This window comes from Lagopus leucura, unplaced genomic scaffold (genome assembly GCF_019238085.1).
Source record: "Lagopus leucura isolate 7727_CA_CO unplaced genomic scaffold, USGS_WTPT01 Super-Scaffold_100009, whole genome shotgun sequence".
NCBI classification, from domain to species: domain Eukaryota; kingdom Metazoa; phylum Chordata; class Aves; order Galliformes; family Phasianidae; genus Lagopus; species Lagopus leucura.
Window position 1 is genome coordinate 2,682,498 of NW_024962266.1, and position 20,136 is coordinate 2,702,633.

At 45.0% G+C, this 20,136-nt stretch overlaps 1 protein-coding gene across 3 annotated transcripts in view; it reads right to left on the minus strand.

Annotated features, from left to right (window-relative positions):
• SMG7 (SMG7 nonsense mediated mRNA decay factor) overlaps positions 1-19,615 on the minus strand; it is a 45,104-nt gene extending 25,489 nt beyond the window's left edge. For all 3 annotated transcript variants that reach the window (XM_042873251.1, XM_042873252.1, XM_042873250.1), the window contains exons 1-4: positions 19,541-19,615; positions 4,098-4,129; positions 2,767-2,884; positions 2,148-2,280 (exon numbers count right to left, since the gene is read on the minus strand). In XM_042873251.1, coding sequence (XP_042729185.1) covers positions 2,148-2,280; positions 2,767-2,884; positions 4,098-4,129; positions 19,541-19,569 — 312 coding nt within the window. In that variant the 5' untranslated portion in view covers positions 19,570-19,615. The remainder of the gene's footprint in view (positions 1-2,147; positions 2,281-2,766; positions 2,885-4,097; positions 4,130-19,540) is intronic.
• Positions 19,616-20,136: the final 521 nt, after the last annotated feature.

Sequence of the window (20,136 nt, forward strand, 5' to 3'; positions counted from 1 at the left end):
TTGCTAAATGAGCATTTGCGTTACTTTGTGTGGAAGTCACAGCTTTATATTGCTCTACTCTTCCCAGAACTGCGAGGAGAATTTTTACTGGAGCTGTGCATCTCAAAGCAGTAAGCACCTCAATTCCCATCTATTCAAACTACCTAGCATCAGTAGAGATGGATTATCAGAGGTCTAGAAGTCTTGCATTTGTTTTCAAAACAGGGATAGTCTTTTTTGGTACCTACATGAACAGACACCATTCTCTGACAATTACAGACAGGTGTGCTATTCACCTTCTGAAGAAACTCAAAGCATAAGAAATAGCACTCCCTGGGGTTTAGCTTCAGGGATTAGGTTGAATAAAACCAAGTCTGTAGGCAACACGAGGCAAAAGCGGCCGAGTTATCCCATTGGGTGGACTGCCAAGTCAGTAAATATTTGTGCTAAGCCAACACTCAATGAACTAGGCAGTAGCTACTTAATCAGATATCTCAAAATTTGATTCAAGGAAAAGCTGAACTTTGACATTCTAATTAGTGCTTTTAAAGTTTTTCCTGATGGACTCCATCGAGTCATCTTGAAATGAATGATTTGTTCTACCAAGTTACATAGTTGGAAATCCAAGTAAAAATTATCAGACTTTCTCCCTGGTGGGAACACACTCAATCTCCAAAGAAAATAAACCTGAGTCCCACTTCCAAATAAATGCATTCAAAAAGCCAAGGACTGATAAGAGATGTGCACTGCCAGCAGCTAAAGATTCAATGCGTTGTTTGTTTGCTGCAGAAAACGGTTGGTGTTAGATCTACTGTATAAAAGACAGAGTAGATGGGTAAGGAGATTAAAAAAAAAAAAACAAAACAAGAGGAACCTCATACAGATAAAAGGATAAAAGAGAAACTAGACATCTTCCAACATGCTGAATCATGAGAATTCATGCTCTTTCCAAAATGCCATTTATAAAGGCCTCGCTGTTGGAAAGCAGGTATCGCGGCTGAGCAGTCTTTGGACTAAAAATGAAACGATTAACATGACAAACTGAGAAAGACAACCAATTCTGCGGTGTCACACAGAAGAACAAAGTTTCCTGAAGTACTGCTAGGAAGAAAGACTTGCAAGACAAATTATGTAGATGGCAGACAGCTCTTGGCAACCAAACCACAGCCTGTCCAACTGGCTGCTTCCAACAAGAAGCAACCCAGAAAGCAATGCTCAAAGAAAAATAAATGGAACAAAAAGAAATCAATGCAGTTACTGGGGGGGGGGGGGGGGGGGTTTGGTGTGTGGAAAAAGGGATTGCTTTGCACATGGTCAAAAATCAAACCCAGAACTGAAGAAGAAAGAAGGACCTATGCTGCACATTGCAACCCAAAGTTAGCACAGACTAGCCATGATAAAACAATTAGTCAGGGCACTGCTTGATTTACAGGTGACAGCACTGACCAAGTTCCTCAAGCACACAACAAATGGGGAAAAAAAAAAAAAAAAAAGGCAAGTTAGCTGTAAAAAGGCCATTACCACACGCTAACTTTCTCTTCAGAATTCTACAAGCTGAAATCTAACCATGCAAAGAGACAAAGCAAAAAATGGCAGTGATGAATAAATACATGAACATGCTTCTGAAGTGAACTGAAAACTCACAGAAGATACCTAACACAAGATCACACATCTATATAGTTTTACATAACAGGAAGAAGAGCTATATCTGAAGCTTCCAATTTCAAATAACTTCTGACAAAAACATAGAATTAAGAGTGAAGATGTGCTTGTAAGCCTACAAACTGATAAAAAAACCCAGCAAGCTGTTATGTGAAACAATACTCTTTGGGACAGCCCTGCTATTTATATGCACAACAGCGGTAGGCACTAAGTCAGGCTTTATCACAAAAAATAAGCTGTATTTATTGTAGATAGCTCCTGGAAAACATTAACTCAGTGCTAACAGCTGGCATAAGAGTTACAAGGAAGGGACACAGAAACATCATGCCATCATGCAAATCCTCAGTGCATCCACATTTGGGAACAAGGAGTTGGTCAAGCAGGAGAACTGACAGAGGTCAATCAAAGCTTTACAAATGACCCACATGCATGTGGCATATGACTGCAGCACGCATGCTTCCAGACTATGCAGATGTATCACAGCCAAGAGATTTGTTGCAACTCACCTGTGTGTAGAAGCCACTAGCTGCCTCCAAGAACAGAGAAAGGTTTGCCTGAACTTCGCTGCGATTCGGATTTGCTCTATTTTTCGCTTGACCCTGTAGCGTTGTGATCTGATTTTTAAAGGCATGATTCCAACTGAAAACAAAAGAAATCCTTTCCTTTTTATTTTGAAAGCATCTTATACCAAGAAATAGGAAAGACCTGTTTAATTATATAGCGTTAAACGTGAAAATGAAGTGCATTAAATTCAGACATCATTCAGGGTAGAAATATTAAATCAGGAAGAATCATCTCTCCCCTCCTCTCAATACCACAGAAATCAATCCTGATACTGTATAGCTAACGTTCCCTTCCTTCTCTCCTCCTTTCTTTCACCTTGCTTACCAAAACTCAATCCTGCATGACACGGTTGCTGCTAACTGACAGAAGTAGAATACTCATCTGTAGAACTCTCTCAATCTAATCCACAGTGAATTCTCACTTTCCACCCCAACACAGCTCTCACTTTAAAGGAAATAAGGCAATCATTTCATAGGAAACAAATCACTTTTCTGTAAGCACTGGGGTTTCCTGCTCATCAGCACACATTACACACACACTGATTTATTGATGTGTACTTACAGGTCCTGCTCCACTTTTTTATCTAAAGCATACTCCAAATCAGTCACGAGCATTTTCTGATATAAGTCCTGTAGAGCTTGTCTGGAAGTCCAGACTTCCGCTGGACCCAGCTTTGAATCTGAGCAACAAAAAGTAAAAGTAGACAATAGTTTTGAAATACTCAAATTATATTGATTATTCACTGTCCTACCAAATGAAAAAATACAACAACACAAGATGCCAAACACCCACTCGTCTCACAGATTCGTGAGAACTCTGAAATACAAAAACCACAGAGGGACTGGGGATTAACTTATCCTATAATAAAGTAACTAGAGATTAGCAAAGTCAGTGGCAGAAAACTTGGAGAAACAAAAAGGGGTGACTCTCCATAAGCCATTATGTTGCAGAACTTCTTGTCACTAGATGAATTTTAAAAATCCAGAGGAGACTGAAAAACTTAGTAGAAAAGAAATCCATCAAGTGCAAGTAAGTAGGAGAGTCCGTGAGCTAATGCTGTTTAAGAGAACACCACCGGGAAGTATGGCTGTGTGCTTGCCAGTTTCTAAACACTTTGCTGCCATCTGCTCTACATCATTTGAGGTGAGCGCAAACACAGTCCCTTGCTATCACAGATTACACAGTATAGTTGCCCACGCCTTGTAAAATCACCTGGGCTGGGGCTGCTGAAGCACACGAGACACACGCTGCCCCAAGGAAGACACTCTGCTAATGGGGCAGCCACTTCTGCTGGGCTAGATGGATCTGAACAGTCAGGATGTTCCTACAGGGACCCCACCAACCTGCTGCATGTGCTACACCAAGACACTAATCTCAGCTGAGCATGGGTTTGTTACGCAGGCATGGGTTCATCATTCTAGTGGTTGAGACATTAATATAAACACTCTCATTTTCCATAAATAATCAAAGTTTAAAAGTCAGCTTGTAGCATGTTGTAACACACGTGGTAGTGTTGGGATCAACATTTCCATCACCCAGTTTTCTGCAAACCAGCACGATCCTATCCCCTGCTAACCCAAAGTGCAGCAGTTCCTGTGACAGCCTGGACAGAAGTTTCTTTCTCATCCCCAAAAGGGAGAGTAATAGGAACATGATCTGTTTCCAAATGCTTTTTAACACACTCACATTCAGCTTTAAGAAAACACATATTTCAGATATAGAAGAGACTAGCATAGTTGCTAAGATTACATTGATATTTATTCACAGGCAGAGAACAATCTTTTAACATAATGCTGCATTCTCACGAACGTAAGCACAAGGAGCACAGGAAAGAAAGACAAACAATAAGCAAACAGTATTAGCTAGATCTGCTACATAACAAAGGCAATTACCTGTCATGTCAGCCTTCAGGACTTCTGCCTGCCTGTAAGAAAGTGATCAAACAATAAATTAGAAAGACACTGATCAAGTTAAGCTAAACCACATTCATGCAACTGTGAGCATAGAAAACAGGGCCAGCTACTGAGAGGGTGCCTACAAACTGAACTGCCACCCAGCTTACTACCTGAGTTATAGATTTGAGTTATTGCTGTTTATCGATATTTTCTTATACTTCCACACCATAATAAAAGTAAATTGTTCAACTTTCCCTGCTTAGGTCTATTTCAGAAAAAAACTAAGAACTAAAGAATATTACACAGCACTGTAAGGTTTGCCTAGCAGCAGTGGCTTGGCATATAAACGGCACTTGCTTACCTGTAACTGGGAACGTGAAATTCACTCTTAAGTCACCACACGTGAAATGCTTCCAGAGCACTGAAGACTGCCACCAGTGCCTGTCAGCACCTTGCTGCAGCCTTCCCACACCTCTGCACACCCTACCAGCCTCCCCTATGAAGAGACACCACAAGAACTATGGGTTCCCCAGGTATTTCCCCTTGCACTGCCTCACCAAAGTCATGGCAAGAATGACTGACTGTTCAAAGAAAGACTGGCTGAAGAGCATCAAGAAAGAATGGCTTCTATGGGTGATCCACTACAGTCAGTTCCATGTCCTGGCCACATACAAGAGCAAAGCTTCTGAGACTCACATCAGTATTAAAGGTATCAGGCTGATGCCAGCACTCCACAGGCAAGGTGCACGCTGGCAAGCCCCTTCACAAAGCTTTCTGACTGTACTAATTGCAGAAATGTGTCCAACCACTCATTCTGGTCACTGGGAACCAACACACCTGCCAGGGAGCAACGGGATACTCCCAGGGCTGTACTTAAACGTAGAATATCCTAACAGAAGTAAAACTGTACCTTCCTCACCCATTTTTCTCAAGTTTAACCTATCCTAGGCTTTTCATAACATTTGTAGTTTATTTCTTCCAAGATTTTTTTTTTAAATCTATTGACAGTAGTAAGTGCTGGCAGATGAGACCACACATAAATGCTGGTAGAAAAGGAAAAGTTTGGAAACTGTACAGTGAGAAGCTGAGAGCCAATGAGCATTTCTCCCAGCCCTGAGACAGTGCAAAGGGAAGGAGCATTCATCAGCCCACAGCTGATGAAGGACCCATAAGTCCTAAATAGCACAGAGCTGAGCAAACCCTGCAGTGTCACGACTTGGGTGTTTGAAATGTAACTGCTCAGAAGAGAAGCTGACTTGTTTTTAAACAGCCAAGCCAGTACAGTTTGGCTTGCCCTTTACACACCTGGCAGTTTTGTAAGCCTCTCCCTTTGAGCTGAGCCATGAACCCTACAGAAGCTCAGCCCAAGCAGGACACATGGCATTGCCCAGCAAACGCCATCCTCAAATTCTCCTCCTGCCCAAGAACTGCTCCTCCAAAACTCACAGGGGTAGAACTACCTGCTACTATATTAAGTACCAGCTCTGTAAGAGGGAAACACAAGCAGCACCATTATAAAACCTCTTCTTTCCCCAGAAAGCTTTGAAGACCTGTTTCCTGGAGAGTTTAGACTAAAAGAGCCTCAGCCAAATGCGTGCAATTACTGAAAGGCACTCTGCAAGAGCATCACCAGAGTGTCTGGAACTGGCCCTGCTCTGACTGTGAAGTTAGGCACTTACACTTCAACCTTCCATATTTCTGTGCAACTCCTCCTTGAAAATGCTACGGAAGAACATTTTTGCCTGAATTCCCCCCATCAAAAAACGCCTAGCTCTGATTTGTACAGCCATCCTCACAAGCTCCCAGGACAAGTACCTGTCATACTAATCTCATCACTAGCTGTAAGGCAATCTGCCTTGCTTATTTGATAAGCTCGCAGCACAATACACTAAAGAGATTATCACTACATTTTTATAATAAAAAGCATTGGATTACTTCAACATTTCCTTGAGACCAAAGGAATGAGGCAGGTCTCACACCAGCGCGCCGCTCCTAAGGATAAGGCTCCCACAGCAGCCTTTACTGAAGTGTTTGCTGGTGCCTGGAGCGGGTACACACCAGGGCTTACTGACACCTGCAGAAGTTTCATGCAATACAAATGTACATCAATTGGCATTTGCAAATATCATTGGGCATTTGGTAATCAAGGTTTTTGTCCCTATATTTTTGAACCAGCTAATATCGCATCAGAATGACTCACTCTGCTGCAAAAACGTGTTGCCTGCCAGCAAGCTTGGTGCATCTCACTCACATTTTATCATTTTAATACCATTCTCAAGTAGCTCCCTGACTGGTTTGCCTCAGCAGTTCAGCCTTCAAGTCCATCTACCCAACCAGTTTCTGCTTTTTTGACTCTGGACTAACAAACCATAGCTCATCAAATATCATATTCCTAGCACCTTTGTTAGGACATACAGCTTGGTATACTGTGATAGCTATCCTGTTAAGTTTCCTAATTAAATACATATTCAGTTCTGTGTTTTAGTTGAGCTTGAAGCTCAAATACGATAACTTCCCATTCAAGTCAGTAAACTAGTTTAACGTCTGAAGGACACACTCCTTCATTTACACAGTGAGGAAGAGCCAGGAAAGATCTGCGATGGCATGACACATCTTACAACACCCACAAAAAACCCTGACCTCATAGAAACACAGCACGACACACTGCTCTCCACCATGCCTGGAGGGGAACTCCATTCGCTTTTCCCCAGCAGTCTCAAAACACCAGCAGCTATTTCAGTTCCTTTATCAAATCCCAGCCACACGCTGACAAGGAATTGATGATTTTCAGCGCTAAAATGGGTAGCTGGGTATGTAAGAGCAATGTGAACCCAATTGCTCATTCTGTGAATGCTCCACCACTCAGAACTGTGTTGAATGATCTGTGTAGTTTCACTCCCAGGATGAATTCATACTCCTGCGCTTCCCCTCCCCAGAGGCAGGGGCAGAAATTGCTCAGCAGCAAGAGGTGCCCACAGCCTTTCAAACCTGAGCAGAGATGCACAACCCATGTGGAAGCTTCACTGAAGGACAGGGCTGCCTAGAGCTGTCCAGATGTGGGCGCTACCAGAAAGCTCTCCTCCTTCTAAAAGAGTCGGAAAATAAGCGGAGGAAATTATTCATTTGGGGTAGAAAAGGTCAAATTTTCTATGATAGGAAACTAAACAAAGTACGCTCAACACCCTCAAAACATGCTGTTACCAAATGCTTAACCTTCCAATAGGTGGAAATGCTCACACCCAGAAGGAACGCCAACGCAACACCCAGCAACCACTATTAGATTTTCCTCCAAACAAAAGTTAACTTGAACAAAAATCTGCAATGTACCTGAGATTTGTGCTTTCCAGAAGCATACCTGAGCTTATCCAGGGGAAGGCACCTGGAAACAGGGGCACCACAGGCACTGTTTAAACAACATTCTGCTGCAGGCGTAGGGAGAAGGAGGCTTTCTCTGAAGCCCCTAAACATTGCAACCAGGAGAGCATGCATATTCAGTGCTGAGCAGAAGTCACTGTACAACATGGCTGATGGTTTTATATGAAATAAGCACTTCCCATTCCTAAGAGTAGCCAACAACGCTTGCTAGAGTAGAAAGCCTTATTAGCAATCTTTTGAGACTGCTTTATGGAGTTTAAGTTTCTTATGTGTATAATTTTACTTGTTCATGCATGCAATATATAAGACTTCTCTTAAAGCAGCTTTGTTTTTATTGATGAAATCTTTACTGTTCCAAACTTGCCAGCGTTGCCACTCCACTTAAGCATCCACAAGTTTAAAGAAGGGCTGGAGCTGCCTGCTGTGGGACCAGCAGGTCTTGGTGATGTCAGCTCTCACTGACCAGCAAGAGATCTTCAGGCTGAGTCATCCACTCAAACACACCACACACCTTCTGCCCTGAATGCACAGCCTTCGTGCATTTAGCAATGATTTTCCTGGAAAAACCCCATCAGCCAACATCTTACTGTCATTTTTACACATGCTAATGAGTTTAAAGCTTGTTGCCTCTGAAGTCAGGGTGCAGCTGATTTTCTGACCAGTGGCTTTATGAGGTTGTAGCTGGAGATCAGAGCCATGCAGTCAATCCAGCAGCAGTGCAACTGTGAAAGCAAAGAAAAAGAAAACCAGCAATTCTGCAAGCAGAAAGCAAGGCGGGCACCATCTGCATCCAAAGCCCCTCCACAGGGAATCCTGCTCCATGACCTTTCTGCTCCCACCTCAGCCAGATGGCAGGGTGAGAAAGTGGACAGAATTGGAGTTTTACTATTTTTTACTTCTTCCTCTTCATCTCCCCCCCTTCCTCCTAGTCTAGCTCTATTAGAAGCAAGTCATAATAATTACCTTCAAAAAGCAGCCACCAAAAGCAGCTCTTTCCCCAAATATGATCAGAACTGACAGTCCTCATCTCTGGATAATAGCCGAGGTATCTTCAGTCAGCATCATTCAGACTCAATTTTTTCCTCTCCAGCTTCATGGAAGTCTCTTAAAACTTCCTTTGCCTTCAGATTTGAAAAAGGTGTCCTCGAAGCAAATGCTACTCTAAGGGAACTCCATATGGGCTTGCTCTTCTATTTAATCTTCATGGGAGGGAAAAGCCTCCATCCCTCCTCAAAGAATAAGCAAGCAGCATTAAGACTAGTGCTTGTTAAGCTCAGCTGAGTTTTGTATCAGTAGTTTTAAAACACTGACCATACTGCCCATCTGGACCTATTAGCTGCCTGGAATATCGTTCTATTGGAGACATACAGGAGAAAACTAACCTCTATATAGATATTACTTATGGCTGAGGAGAAGAAAGAAAAGCACAAAGATCAGCAGGTCACCAGAAATTTTCCCCCCTTCATACAGAGGGTGACTGCCCTGAAGCAGCTGTATTACCCCTACGATCCTATTAGGCCAGGCCACAACAGGTACTGCAGCACTCACTGCTCTGAGCAAGCACTCTCCAAGCACTGGGTTTGATGCTCCCACACTCAAGACCTCCAAAAACGTATGGCTTAAAGCAGAACTATTGGCATGGAAGTTACTCACTGTAGCAATTCGACAATCGTACACAGCAAATTTCTGCCCAGTCTCATTTATATTGTTAACTCACAGTTATGTGATAGTAGAAATAAAACATATCCACACAAATATGCAACATCTGTATAAGTTTTAAAATAGCCTGTAATGAGAATTAAGACAATTGCCAGTGTGAAGGCACACGGCATGGTTTACATAAGCTATGACAAGTCACATTCATATTACATCTGAAGACGATTCTCATTGGAAGCTGCATCTCAGATACTATTTTTGAGCCTCTATCTTGAAGGTAAAAGCAAACAGCACTCTGAAAGCTAAGAAATGGCATTAAGACTGAACACCAATCAGGGAGAATTCTATCAGCCATTTATGAAATTAATGGGTACTAAAAGTGCATCACTGCCAACACTTTACAGGAGCACCAGCAGCAGTTCCCCAGTGTGTTTCAGTAACACAAAGCAGATGGAACAACTTTTCCACATAGAAACCTGCCACCATTCAGCAGCCACAGCTGTGTGTCCGACCTTAAGCTCTCCCTGCTCTGTACACTGAGACATCTGAGATCCATCCCCCCAACCAGCTGGGCTGTCCACTGCAAAAGCCAAGAACCCACCACCAAAAACTGCAGGTTCCTTGCTCACATAATAACCGCTGTGTTCAGCTGAGAGGGTAACCAACTTCACCAGCTCAGATCTGATAGCATTTTACTAGATTGGGAACGAAGCAGAACAGATGACCTGCTACAAGGATGCAGCTTGCAGCTTGGGGCATAAATTGAGCACAAATGGGTCCCAAGGAGAGCCAAGGGGTGCGTCCCCAACCCAAGTGACACAGCTCCCTCAGCAAGTCCAGCTGGGCCCACAGCTCCAGACCACCTTCGAGCCGTACTGCCACCGTGCTCCCACAGCTGCTGCCAGTTAACCAGTAACTCACCTTTCCTGCTTTAAAAATTAATGAATTGGCTAGGAGCAAGCTTTTCAGCAAATTTATAACCTCCAAGGTTAATCCTGCTTTTGGGGATTTAAACGTTTCTATAAAAATCTTTGTATTTCAAATTTACATCTCAATACCTCAGATACAGAGCTATAAAGGATTCTGTCCTCGGGCAGTTCACACAGAGCAGCCCTGCTCATTGCATTCACTTCATCTGCAGCTGCTGAGGAAAAGGTTCCTGAAATAAGACATCCAGCCTGAAGAACAAACAGAAAGGATGCCAGAAGGTGAAGTACCTTTCCTTCAGAACCACATGTGTAATTAAGGATTCTTGACACTAAGGATCACCAAGGCTGGAACTCCTCCCTCACACACCACCTCAGCTCTGGCACTTTGCTCTGCAACCACAATAGCTTTGACCTTGTCGTTGTACAAGTGTTTTGTATATAATTCTAGCACATCCAAAACAAATTTGAAACCAGAATAGTTTTAGTGCTGTGTTTCAGCATTTGACAACAAAGAGTGGAAACCAACATGCATCATGCTGCTTTAACCTCAAAATCTGAAATCCATATGTGCAACAGTACTTTCAGCCATACAGATATGCAGCTAAATCCTTAAAGGCTCTGAGCTCTTCTTTAAACACAAGATTCCCCTGGGCCACAGCTGAAAAGCAGGAATCCAACATGGCAGCTTCTACCTTTGCGGTCCAACAGTTATTTCAGAAGTTAGCAGAAACAGTTATACACTATCTAACGCATACTTTGTAAAACTTTCTTTAATGCAAAGTGTACAGACTTACCTGATTTTGAAACAGTATCTCAGAACTCTAAATACACAGAGTCACAGAAGGGGCAGAGTTGGAAGGGACCTCAAGGATCATGAAGCTCCAACCCCCTACCACACGCAGGGCCACCAACCTCCACATTTCATACCAGCCCAGGCTGCCCAGGGCCCCATCCAACCTGGCCTTCAACACCTCCAGGGATGGACAGGGCATCCACAGCCTCTCTGGGCAGCTGTTCCAGCACCTCACCACTCTCACAGCAAACAACTTCCCCCTGACATCCAACCTCAGTCTTCCCTCCCTCAACTTCAAACCATTTCCCCTTGTCCTGCAGTTATCAACCCTTTCAACAAGTTGACTCCCCTCCTGTCTGTAGGCTCCCTTTAGGTACTGAAGGCTACAATGAGGTCTCCTTGCAGCCTTCTCTTCTCCAGGCTGAACAAGCCCAGCTCCCTCAGCCTGTCTTCATAGGGAAGGTGCTGCAGCCCTCGATCATCTTTGTGGCCCCCTCTAGACCCTACACAATGTCATGTTACCTATGGACACTGAGTACACTTTCAGCACACACTTCTACCTGGCAGCCTAGGATGGAAACCCTCAGAACGGTCAGTAGCTCCCAAACAGAATCAGCGAGTGTGAAAAATACTGAAGATACCTTTGGAGACAGTTCCGAGTTTCAGAGGCTGCTGCAGTTTTTCAGATCAATAACTGGAAGATGTGTATTTCAGCACACACAGAAAGCTGCAATTCCTCACAACTGCCTTTGTCCAAAGCCCAGGGTGGAAGAACTATCAGGAGTTCCAATGTACTCTATGAGCAATGTTCCCAAATTAAGGTCTTCTGTCTTAATTCAAATAAATATTACGACCTGTATTAGGCACTCATCACTTCTTTTCTAGTTAGAGATCTTACATACAGGTTCACCTTAATTTTTATTGATGTTAAGGCAAACTAAAATACCCTCAGGATTTTTATTACACACTTACCTAGTATCTTACAATCATTTCATTTATAATCATTAACTCACACAGAAAAACAGATTTTCTTGAATCTCATTTTTACCCATACTGGATCACAGTTCCTCTGCTTTGCTAGCAGCTGTAGCTGGATGTTGAAGCTCAAAGAGCATACAGTTTGCATAGTTCAATGTGAAACAAAACACAAGTGTGTGTATATGTATTTAAGTGTGAAAAATCTTTAGAGACTATTCCTATTGCCATTCACACAAATCAGATTTGATCATGCTTTTTGTGTTTGTTATTCCTGGGGAACAGCTGTCTGCAACAAGATTTCTCCTTAGGAGTTCTGTCACTGCATTGTCATCTACTTACGAGTACTTCCAGTGCTTCAGACCAGCAGCATCTAGTCAATATCCAAAAGAAGTTTGGTGACATCTCCCCCTCTTCATAGACAAGGTTGACATTTCTATTTTTAGTTATCACAAGGCTGGTCCGGAAAGTACCCTGAAGACCCCTCTCAATGGCTCAAGTGCACTCCAATTAGGAGTTTAAATGTTCAAGAGCACTGCCAAAAACACCAGCTGCAGAAGGAACCAAAGCTGGAGTCTGTCAAAGGTTCCTTGCTGGTGACAGGAAACCCTGGTTTAAAAAAAAAATTGGTAACATCACATGGTCACAGCTGTCTGACACACAGCAATACCCACACACTTTCCTCAACTCACAGGGAGACCAAGACGGGACATGGCAAAGCAAATTCCAGGAGCCTTTCACTGCAACCCAAAACAGAGACAGAATTTCTCAAATTATGAAAGAAAAAAAAAAAAAGGCTTAAAGATGGTTTTCCCCAGCTGAATCAATACACATCCATTCCCTTCTGCTCCTCACCATCAGCTGTAGGGAAATCAGATTGTCATGTGAATTACACGAGAACACAGGGAGCCTCTGCAACTGGCTGCCCTTAGCAGTAGTCTGGTTGGACAGAAACAGATGTCAAGGCCTCATTAAATCAAGGCAATAAGAAACACCAAAGCGAGTCTTGATGGAAGCCTCTCGATGGCCAAAAGGTATGTTTTGTTGTATCCAGATGAATAATCTCCTCTCTGCATACAGTTCTGTAAATTCAAGACATTTTCCCCAAGTTCATTTGGCAGAATTAGCCTTAGAGGTTTCAGTGGAATTCAGAATGAGCTTCTCATTTTCTAACAGCTAGAGAGCAGCCTTCTGAGACAATGCAGCCACATCATGAGTGGGGCCAGACTGCTCAAAACAGACACTTCAGGGATGGGGAGGGTTGAATAGACTGAACCAACTTACACATACCAATATTTGATGAAGCAAAGATGTGTTCAATAGGGCTGAGCACCGGAAGATACTTGCCACAACACTGAAATTAAAATATGAGAACTAGACTGTTGATGTATTAGAGACATAGTATTTTCAGAAACATACTTTTTTTTTTTGCCCTAAAAGAAGAAGAGGCAATTAACTCTAGCAGGACTCCTAAGTATCTCAAAGGTATCTCTGATCTGAGTCCCATCAGCGAAATTCAGTAGGTTGCCCATGGCAGTGTAGCAATCCCAAGAAAATCCTCAGCTTTCTGGTTTCTTACAATAATCCCTTGGGTACAGAAGCCAGGGTGAATAATCCAAGAAAAGTCCTACTGGAATACAGAAAGAAAAGAAAGCAGGCCTAACGTTACTCAAAAAGCTCTTATTCCATCTCAACTCACCGCATGACATTGATCTGAAAAGGCAGCTGCAGATATAGCTTGGAGGAATTGGAATACGCAGTATCAAAACACTGCTTAAGCCATTTCCCCCTTATTTGGTTGTTTAGGAAGTCCCTGAGCTTATGATCAGAACTGTTCCTGGGAACAGAAGGAAGAGCAGCAGTGCCCAAGCAAGCCTAGGAACAGGACCTAAAGGCAGGAGCAGGCAAAGAAGCCACATTAACATAAAGAAGCCATGGATTGAATACTTGAGAGGCATAAACAGAAAAACCACCAATCCTCCCTGCTGCACAAACTGCAGCCCAAGGGGCAGCCCCACATCCCCTGCACCCTATGGGCACTCGGCTAGCCCTCCACTCCTGCTCACTGCAGGGAGATGAACAAACAGTTCAGGTGCCATTCCCCTTAGCCCTCCCAGCACAGAGTAACAAACACATTTTAGTAAGTGCTGTTAAAGCCTGTGACCTCCCTAGTAATACATTAAAAGTACAGGACCAAACTATGCAGTTCTACTAATGGTTTTAAGGAAATAGATCTGTGTTTCTGTTTCCCTCTTGCCTGAAAGACTCATTATGGTTTTCAAGTGAGATGAAGACAAGCCTCCAGTTCACAGCAAGGAAAACAGTACCTGACATCCTGTCACATACACTCCTTACCTACAGCTATATTCCTCAGCTGTTCCACCACTCCTTATGTATGAGTCTGCTCCCACACGCAGATCTTCACAGCTACCATGAAGACCAAAAAGCAGTGCTCCTCATCCAGCAAAACCAGCTGCTCCACTACAGAAACCTCTCCTCCATCACATAAAATAGCTAAGCATTCATCAAACAAGAAATTAGTGGGCATGTGCGTCTTCTTACCGTGCACTGGAATGAAGAAAAGCATCAAAAAGCCTCTGAAAGCCTGTATTCAGGGAAAAGGCAGCCTGCTGAAAGTGCTTTGTGCAGAGCAAGTGGCCCCACCAACACTTCAGGGAAGCATCACCTGCCTTCACTGCCACAACACAACCCTCTCCTTTCCAGTACAGATCAAACCGTGCATGAATATGCAGGTTAGAACAAGAACCAACTGCTGCAAGAATCACCCCTACAATCAAAAATGAATAAATAAATACAGCTGTAGCTTTACTTACACTAACTCGCACTTCTAGGTCACTGGAACACTGCTTTGCAAGTAATCTCCAGCACAGTGCAGTAACAGCATCTGTGATAAGCTGTGTTCTGCAGCAAAAAGTAAGGCTGCTCAACCTGGACAGAAAGCTGGGGTGCTGTTTGTGACAGTGATACCAGCCAGGCAGGGCATGTGTGCTTCACACTTCATAGGAACCAGGGCATTAGTTTCCAGGGCTATAGGTCAGTGACTGCTTAAAGAGAATGAGCACTGGTATCATTAGAAGCTGCAGTCCCACCCTGCCCTTACTCTTAGCACCTCGTTCCTGCTGCACACAACCTCACCCCTGTTGCCAGCATGTGTGGTAATAACCAACAGGATGCAGAAGCTACTCACGTACAGCTACCCAGAGGTAAAAACACAAAACAAAAGCAGTCCACTGGACACCAAAGAGCACACACTATCAAACCAGTACTGAGGGGACAGGGTGAAAGGAGGAGAGGAGCCTGCTGTCAGCAGTTCTCCAGATGCCGGACTTCTACCAGGCATGAAGGAAGAAAGGCCAAGTTCTGATTGTTTCAGCACTCTCCCCACACCTGCAGCACACAGCCACCCTCCTGCCAGCCACTCCAGAAGAAATGGGCCCACCACGTCCTGAACTGCTTGTGCCTTCAAGTCCTCATGGGATTCCATCCCTCTGCAGATAAACCCTGGCAAAACCATTTGAGAAAGAGAAATGACAAATGACAAGCAGGACATTCACTCAAGTTTCTACAGATCACGGGCAAAACACAGTGGGAATAGCTACCAGATGATGTGACCTTCACACAAGCTGCCCCTGGGTGGCAGAAGGATGCTCAATAATCCAAATCCCCTCTGGGGAAATTGCTTTACATTCTTTTTTATTGTAACTTTTTTACTTCGTAGGTCACTACAATGTTTGTAGATATGCAGCAAACAGCAATCACCACCAAAATTACTTGCCATTTTAAATCACCACCTTCTCCCTTGAAAAGCATTGCTCATAATAAACATTGGTGGTAATTCTACTTACAAATACTAGAAGCAGCTTGCTTAGAGAACAAGCCGGAAAAAAAAAGGAGGGGGAAATTTTGCCTTTATCTTCCCCCAGAGAAAACACTGTGCTAAAAGGTGCCTTCTGAAAGGCCAATGCAGTTTTCTGACCTCTCTGCTACTTCTCCCCTGTTTAAAATCCAAAAGTAAACAATGCATGAAAGTACCATTAATCATCGCAGAACATTAAAAAGCCACAGGGAAAACTTTCCAAGACCAATTGGACACGAAGACAAATCACTGAGGACTGCAGAGCAACAGCAGAGAGGTCTGTGAGACCCCGGGGCAGTCAGGCCACAGTGCTCATCCAGCAGCAGGGCTCTGGGGGCTCCTGGCTGAAGCACGTGGCAGGAATATCAGTGCAAGTTAAAATACATGAGGTCCCAACTGAATGCAATGAGATTTTTTCTACCACAATGGCAGTAAAGCAGCAGAACAGCAAAGGCTGCTTCTGACATTAGAGGCTGCTGAGACCTGGCTGAAGTGCTGAACAAGCTGGTGTGATACCGGAGCAGGAGGCTGGACAGGGACACCCTGAGGTCACCTCCAGTGCCAGGAGCACTGTGCACTCCAGGCAGAACACTGCAGTCACACATTGCTAGACTGCTAACACTGACATTACGTGCACTTCTTCCTCCGTGTGCTCTCAAGATAGTTAACTAACTGACTGTGCTTGTTTTGATGGGGTTCATTCTGAGCTTCAAGTAGCACTGTTTATGCTTGTCAGGCATTGACAAACATCAATTCTACAGCATCCTAACCAGGAACGGGTACCAGAACATGCTCACAAGCAAAGATTGCAGCATTAAATTACCTCTGCTCCTGCCCTCCTTCATTTAAAAGTGAAGAAACTTTGCAAGAGGTGCGTCATGGACTGGCAGACAGCAAAGGAGCCACCGTGAAGAGACAGCCGATGCAAAAGTTAATGGAGCTACTGATGAGTCTTTGAGAAGAGAGTCACAATTTAAATTATTAAAGCAGTCAAACCTTTAATGAAGTTGGTTATGGCCTCATCATAACACATCAGGAAGCTACCTACTGGTCTGTCAGCACCAGAATTTCTAAGCATTTGTTCCAGCCCTGTAATTCAAGCATTTTTTAATGTTACGTTTACATTGCTCTAAAAGCCACAATTCACCAGGATAATGCCACATTCAACTATTAACTGGAATTCATATCTTTGTAAAATGCAATCGAGATGGCCTTATCTCAGTCGAACAAGCACACTTTTTAAATCCAAGGTAACTGCATTTTGACCGTATAAAAACCACACAGCGTCTATAAAATTGGCAACAAAGACCATGTCCTTATAGTAAACACAAGTGAATCAGGTGATCTTCAGCTCAATTCTGTCTTATGAAAAGAAAGGAAGCGCTCATTTTTGGTGGCATTACAACAGAAATTCTATCTGTAGTGATAGTTTGCTTACCAGAGCCTTTGTACCCAGCAGGATACATGAAATGTTTAGTGTAAGACTGTCCTACAAGCTCAGTTTGATTTAAGGAGTGTACTTAAAGATTCCCTAAGTAGAACAAAAGAAACAGCCCAAATTTTTCAGTCAGATCAGACACATCAGGCCCAGAACACATTAACCCAAACAGAGCCTCTCTTCTGAGATCCCTGGTGGAACTTCCTGAAATTTATACTCCTCTGACCAGATCCAGTGCAGATCTTTGTGAAGTGACTCAGACAAGAACCCCAGAGGAGTACCCAGGGAACTTAACTGAGATGGGGGAGAAAGCAATCATGTACTCACTCTTAAAAGGTGACCTTGAAAAGGATACAAAGAATAGGAAAGGAAAAGCTCCAATACTATCGCGCAGTATAGAAAGATCACTTAAAGAAAAAGGATTCCCCACAACTGTAGAAACACTGGAGATGTTGAGTCTGACCTGCTTTGTTCTTTCTGCAACACTTCTGCAGCAGTCTCAGCTGTTTCCCAGCTCTTGTACTCCCGGGTATGAACTTTTAAGGACAATATTTTCAAACATGATTTATATATATATACGCATCCATATATACACATAGTACACAGAGAGAAAAAGCAAAAGACTGGTGGTGGAGGAGTTAAGGCAGTCTGGCTGAAAATCCCTTTCTTCCCTGCTCATTCTTTCAGTGTCTCCCAATTCTTGCAGAGTCATTACTTCACAAGTTATTCAACCATTATGTGGTCACCTTAGAAATTCAGCTCTCTCACTCCTGAACTTCAAATACAAAGATCTTCCCCAAAACTTTTCCATCCCTCAGCAGAGACTAATTGCCCCACATCTTTATTCAGCACAATGGTTTGTTAACCTACCTTTTGTACAGCTACACTTGGGTCTACATATCCCTTCGCTATTACATACAAATAAAGCTTGCAGTGCTAAGTATGAAGGAGAATGCCTTCCTCTGTAAGGAAAAACACTAATAGAACTAGCTATGAGAGTCTGAGTCCCTATTCCCTATCCTCCTGATGGCCTGGGTTGCTGTAAACCAACTCTCAACAGCTCCATGCAAATCAGAATTCAATCTACACACAGTACTGCTTTTGTGGATAGAAAAGACATTTTGCAGAATTAAGGAAACCACCTCCCAAACTTACCCAGAACTGAAAGACACCTTTTTCAGAGATAAAACATGCAGAGTACTGGCTAGAAAGCACTTGGAAAGTTTTGTGGGGTGCCTGCCCCTCCCCCCCCCCCCCCCCTTTTTTTTTTTTTTTTTAAATGAAGCAGATAAGCTCCTTGGTGACAAAGAGACGATTCACTACTTGTAATATATCCATGTCCTGTTGCATTAAGCACTCTACTAACATAGAACACTCCGGAAAAAAAGTACAGGGTGAGTTATGCTGCTGGAGGAACAGTTAGCAGAACGAGGTGACTGCTACCTATATGCTGCCAGGCAATGAGGTTCTCCACCTCCACGAGGAGGACACAGAGCACTGAGAAATACCTGGTGATACAGGAAGGTGACTTGGGCAGGACACATGTGGATGGAGCAGAGACTTAGGGCAGACATAGACTCAGTCATGAGGGCAAAGGCAAGAAATTAGGGTGTTATTAAGATATATATGAAAGTAAGTAACTAGTAGAGGAGAGCTAATAATAGACATTTTAGAGCTTTTGTTCATAAGGTGACTGGAAAGAAGGAAGAAGCCAAGCATAGGCTGGAAGCCTGTTGAAAGAAAAAGGTGCAAAAAATTGCTACTAGAGAGATCAATTGCTTCTGTTTGGTGGGACGGGAATGGGGAGGTGAGGCTGAGACAGGCCTGAACCACCAGGGAGTCACACCAAACAGGTTGAGGACAGAAGCACATTGCTAGAGTCAGTAAGTGGAGGCAGCTCAAGCATTTCAGAACGGTGGAAATGTAAAAGTCTTCTGGAATTCACTCTAGAAAACTTGCCCAAGCCATAACTTTGCAGAAAGACCCAGCACATCCTTTGGGTGGAGAAACATCTTTCCCTCGAGGTGCACGGGGGGCTCAGGTCCGCATGGACAAAGCGTTATTTAGTATGGCACTGACACTAGTAGGCCATGTGCTTCACGGCGCTTCTTCCTGGAGCGATCAACTACCAGCAGCATTCCGCACCCACAAGGGAAGCTCACTCACAGCCCGCTCATCCCGCGGGCACAGCCGGCGTTCCGCTCCCAGGGCCGGAGCCCTCCGTCCCTCAGCCCCGGCCCCGCCGCCCGGCGGCGAGGCCGCCCCGGAACTCGGCGGGCAGCAACGAGGCGCGTCCCCAGCAGACACACGGTGACCTCTCCTCGAGCCCGGCTCCCTCCGCTCGGCTCGGCTCCGCTCCCCTCGGTCCCCCCCTCCCCCCGGCCCCGGGGCTCTCACCGGAGGTACTGTGCGCACAGCAGGCTCATCCTCCGCCGCTCGCCGCCCGCGTGCCGCCCCGCCGCGGCTCTCACAGGCCGGCCCGGCCCGCCGCCCCCGCACCGCCGCCGCTGCCGCTGCTGCCGCCGCCTCCGGCCGCCGCCGCCATCTTCCCGTGCGGGGCCCGCCGCTGCCGCCGCGGGGAGGAGCAGGAAGGGAGGGGCCGCGCGTCCCCGCTCTGCGTTCCGGCCGCCCGCGGGCCGCTCCGGCGAACCTCTGCCTCAGCCCTCGGGCCGCCGCCCGGCCGCGCCCGATCCGCTCCGCCGTCCTCGGGCCCTCGCCGCCCAGAGCCTCCCGCCGCGCCGGCCGCGCTTCCGGGCCCGGCCCGCAGCCACTTCCGGCGGCGCCACCGGCAAAGCCTTCCCCCGCGCCTTCCCCCCCGTCGACCCGCAGCGGCGGCCGCCGATTGGCTCTCCCGTCTCTATGGCAACCTAGGGGGGCGGCCGGGCGTCGCTACGGCAACCGCGGCGCCTTCCCGCCCCCCCCCACACGGCCGGGCTTCCCGCGCCTCCCGCCCCGCGCCGCGACCCGGCCCTGTGGTACCGCACGCCGCCCCG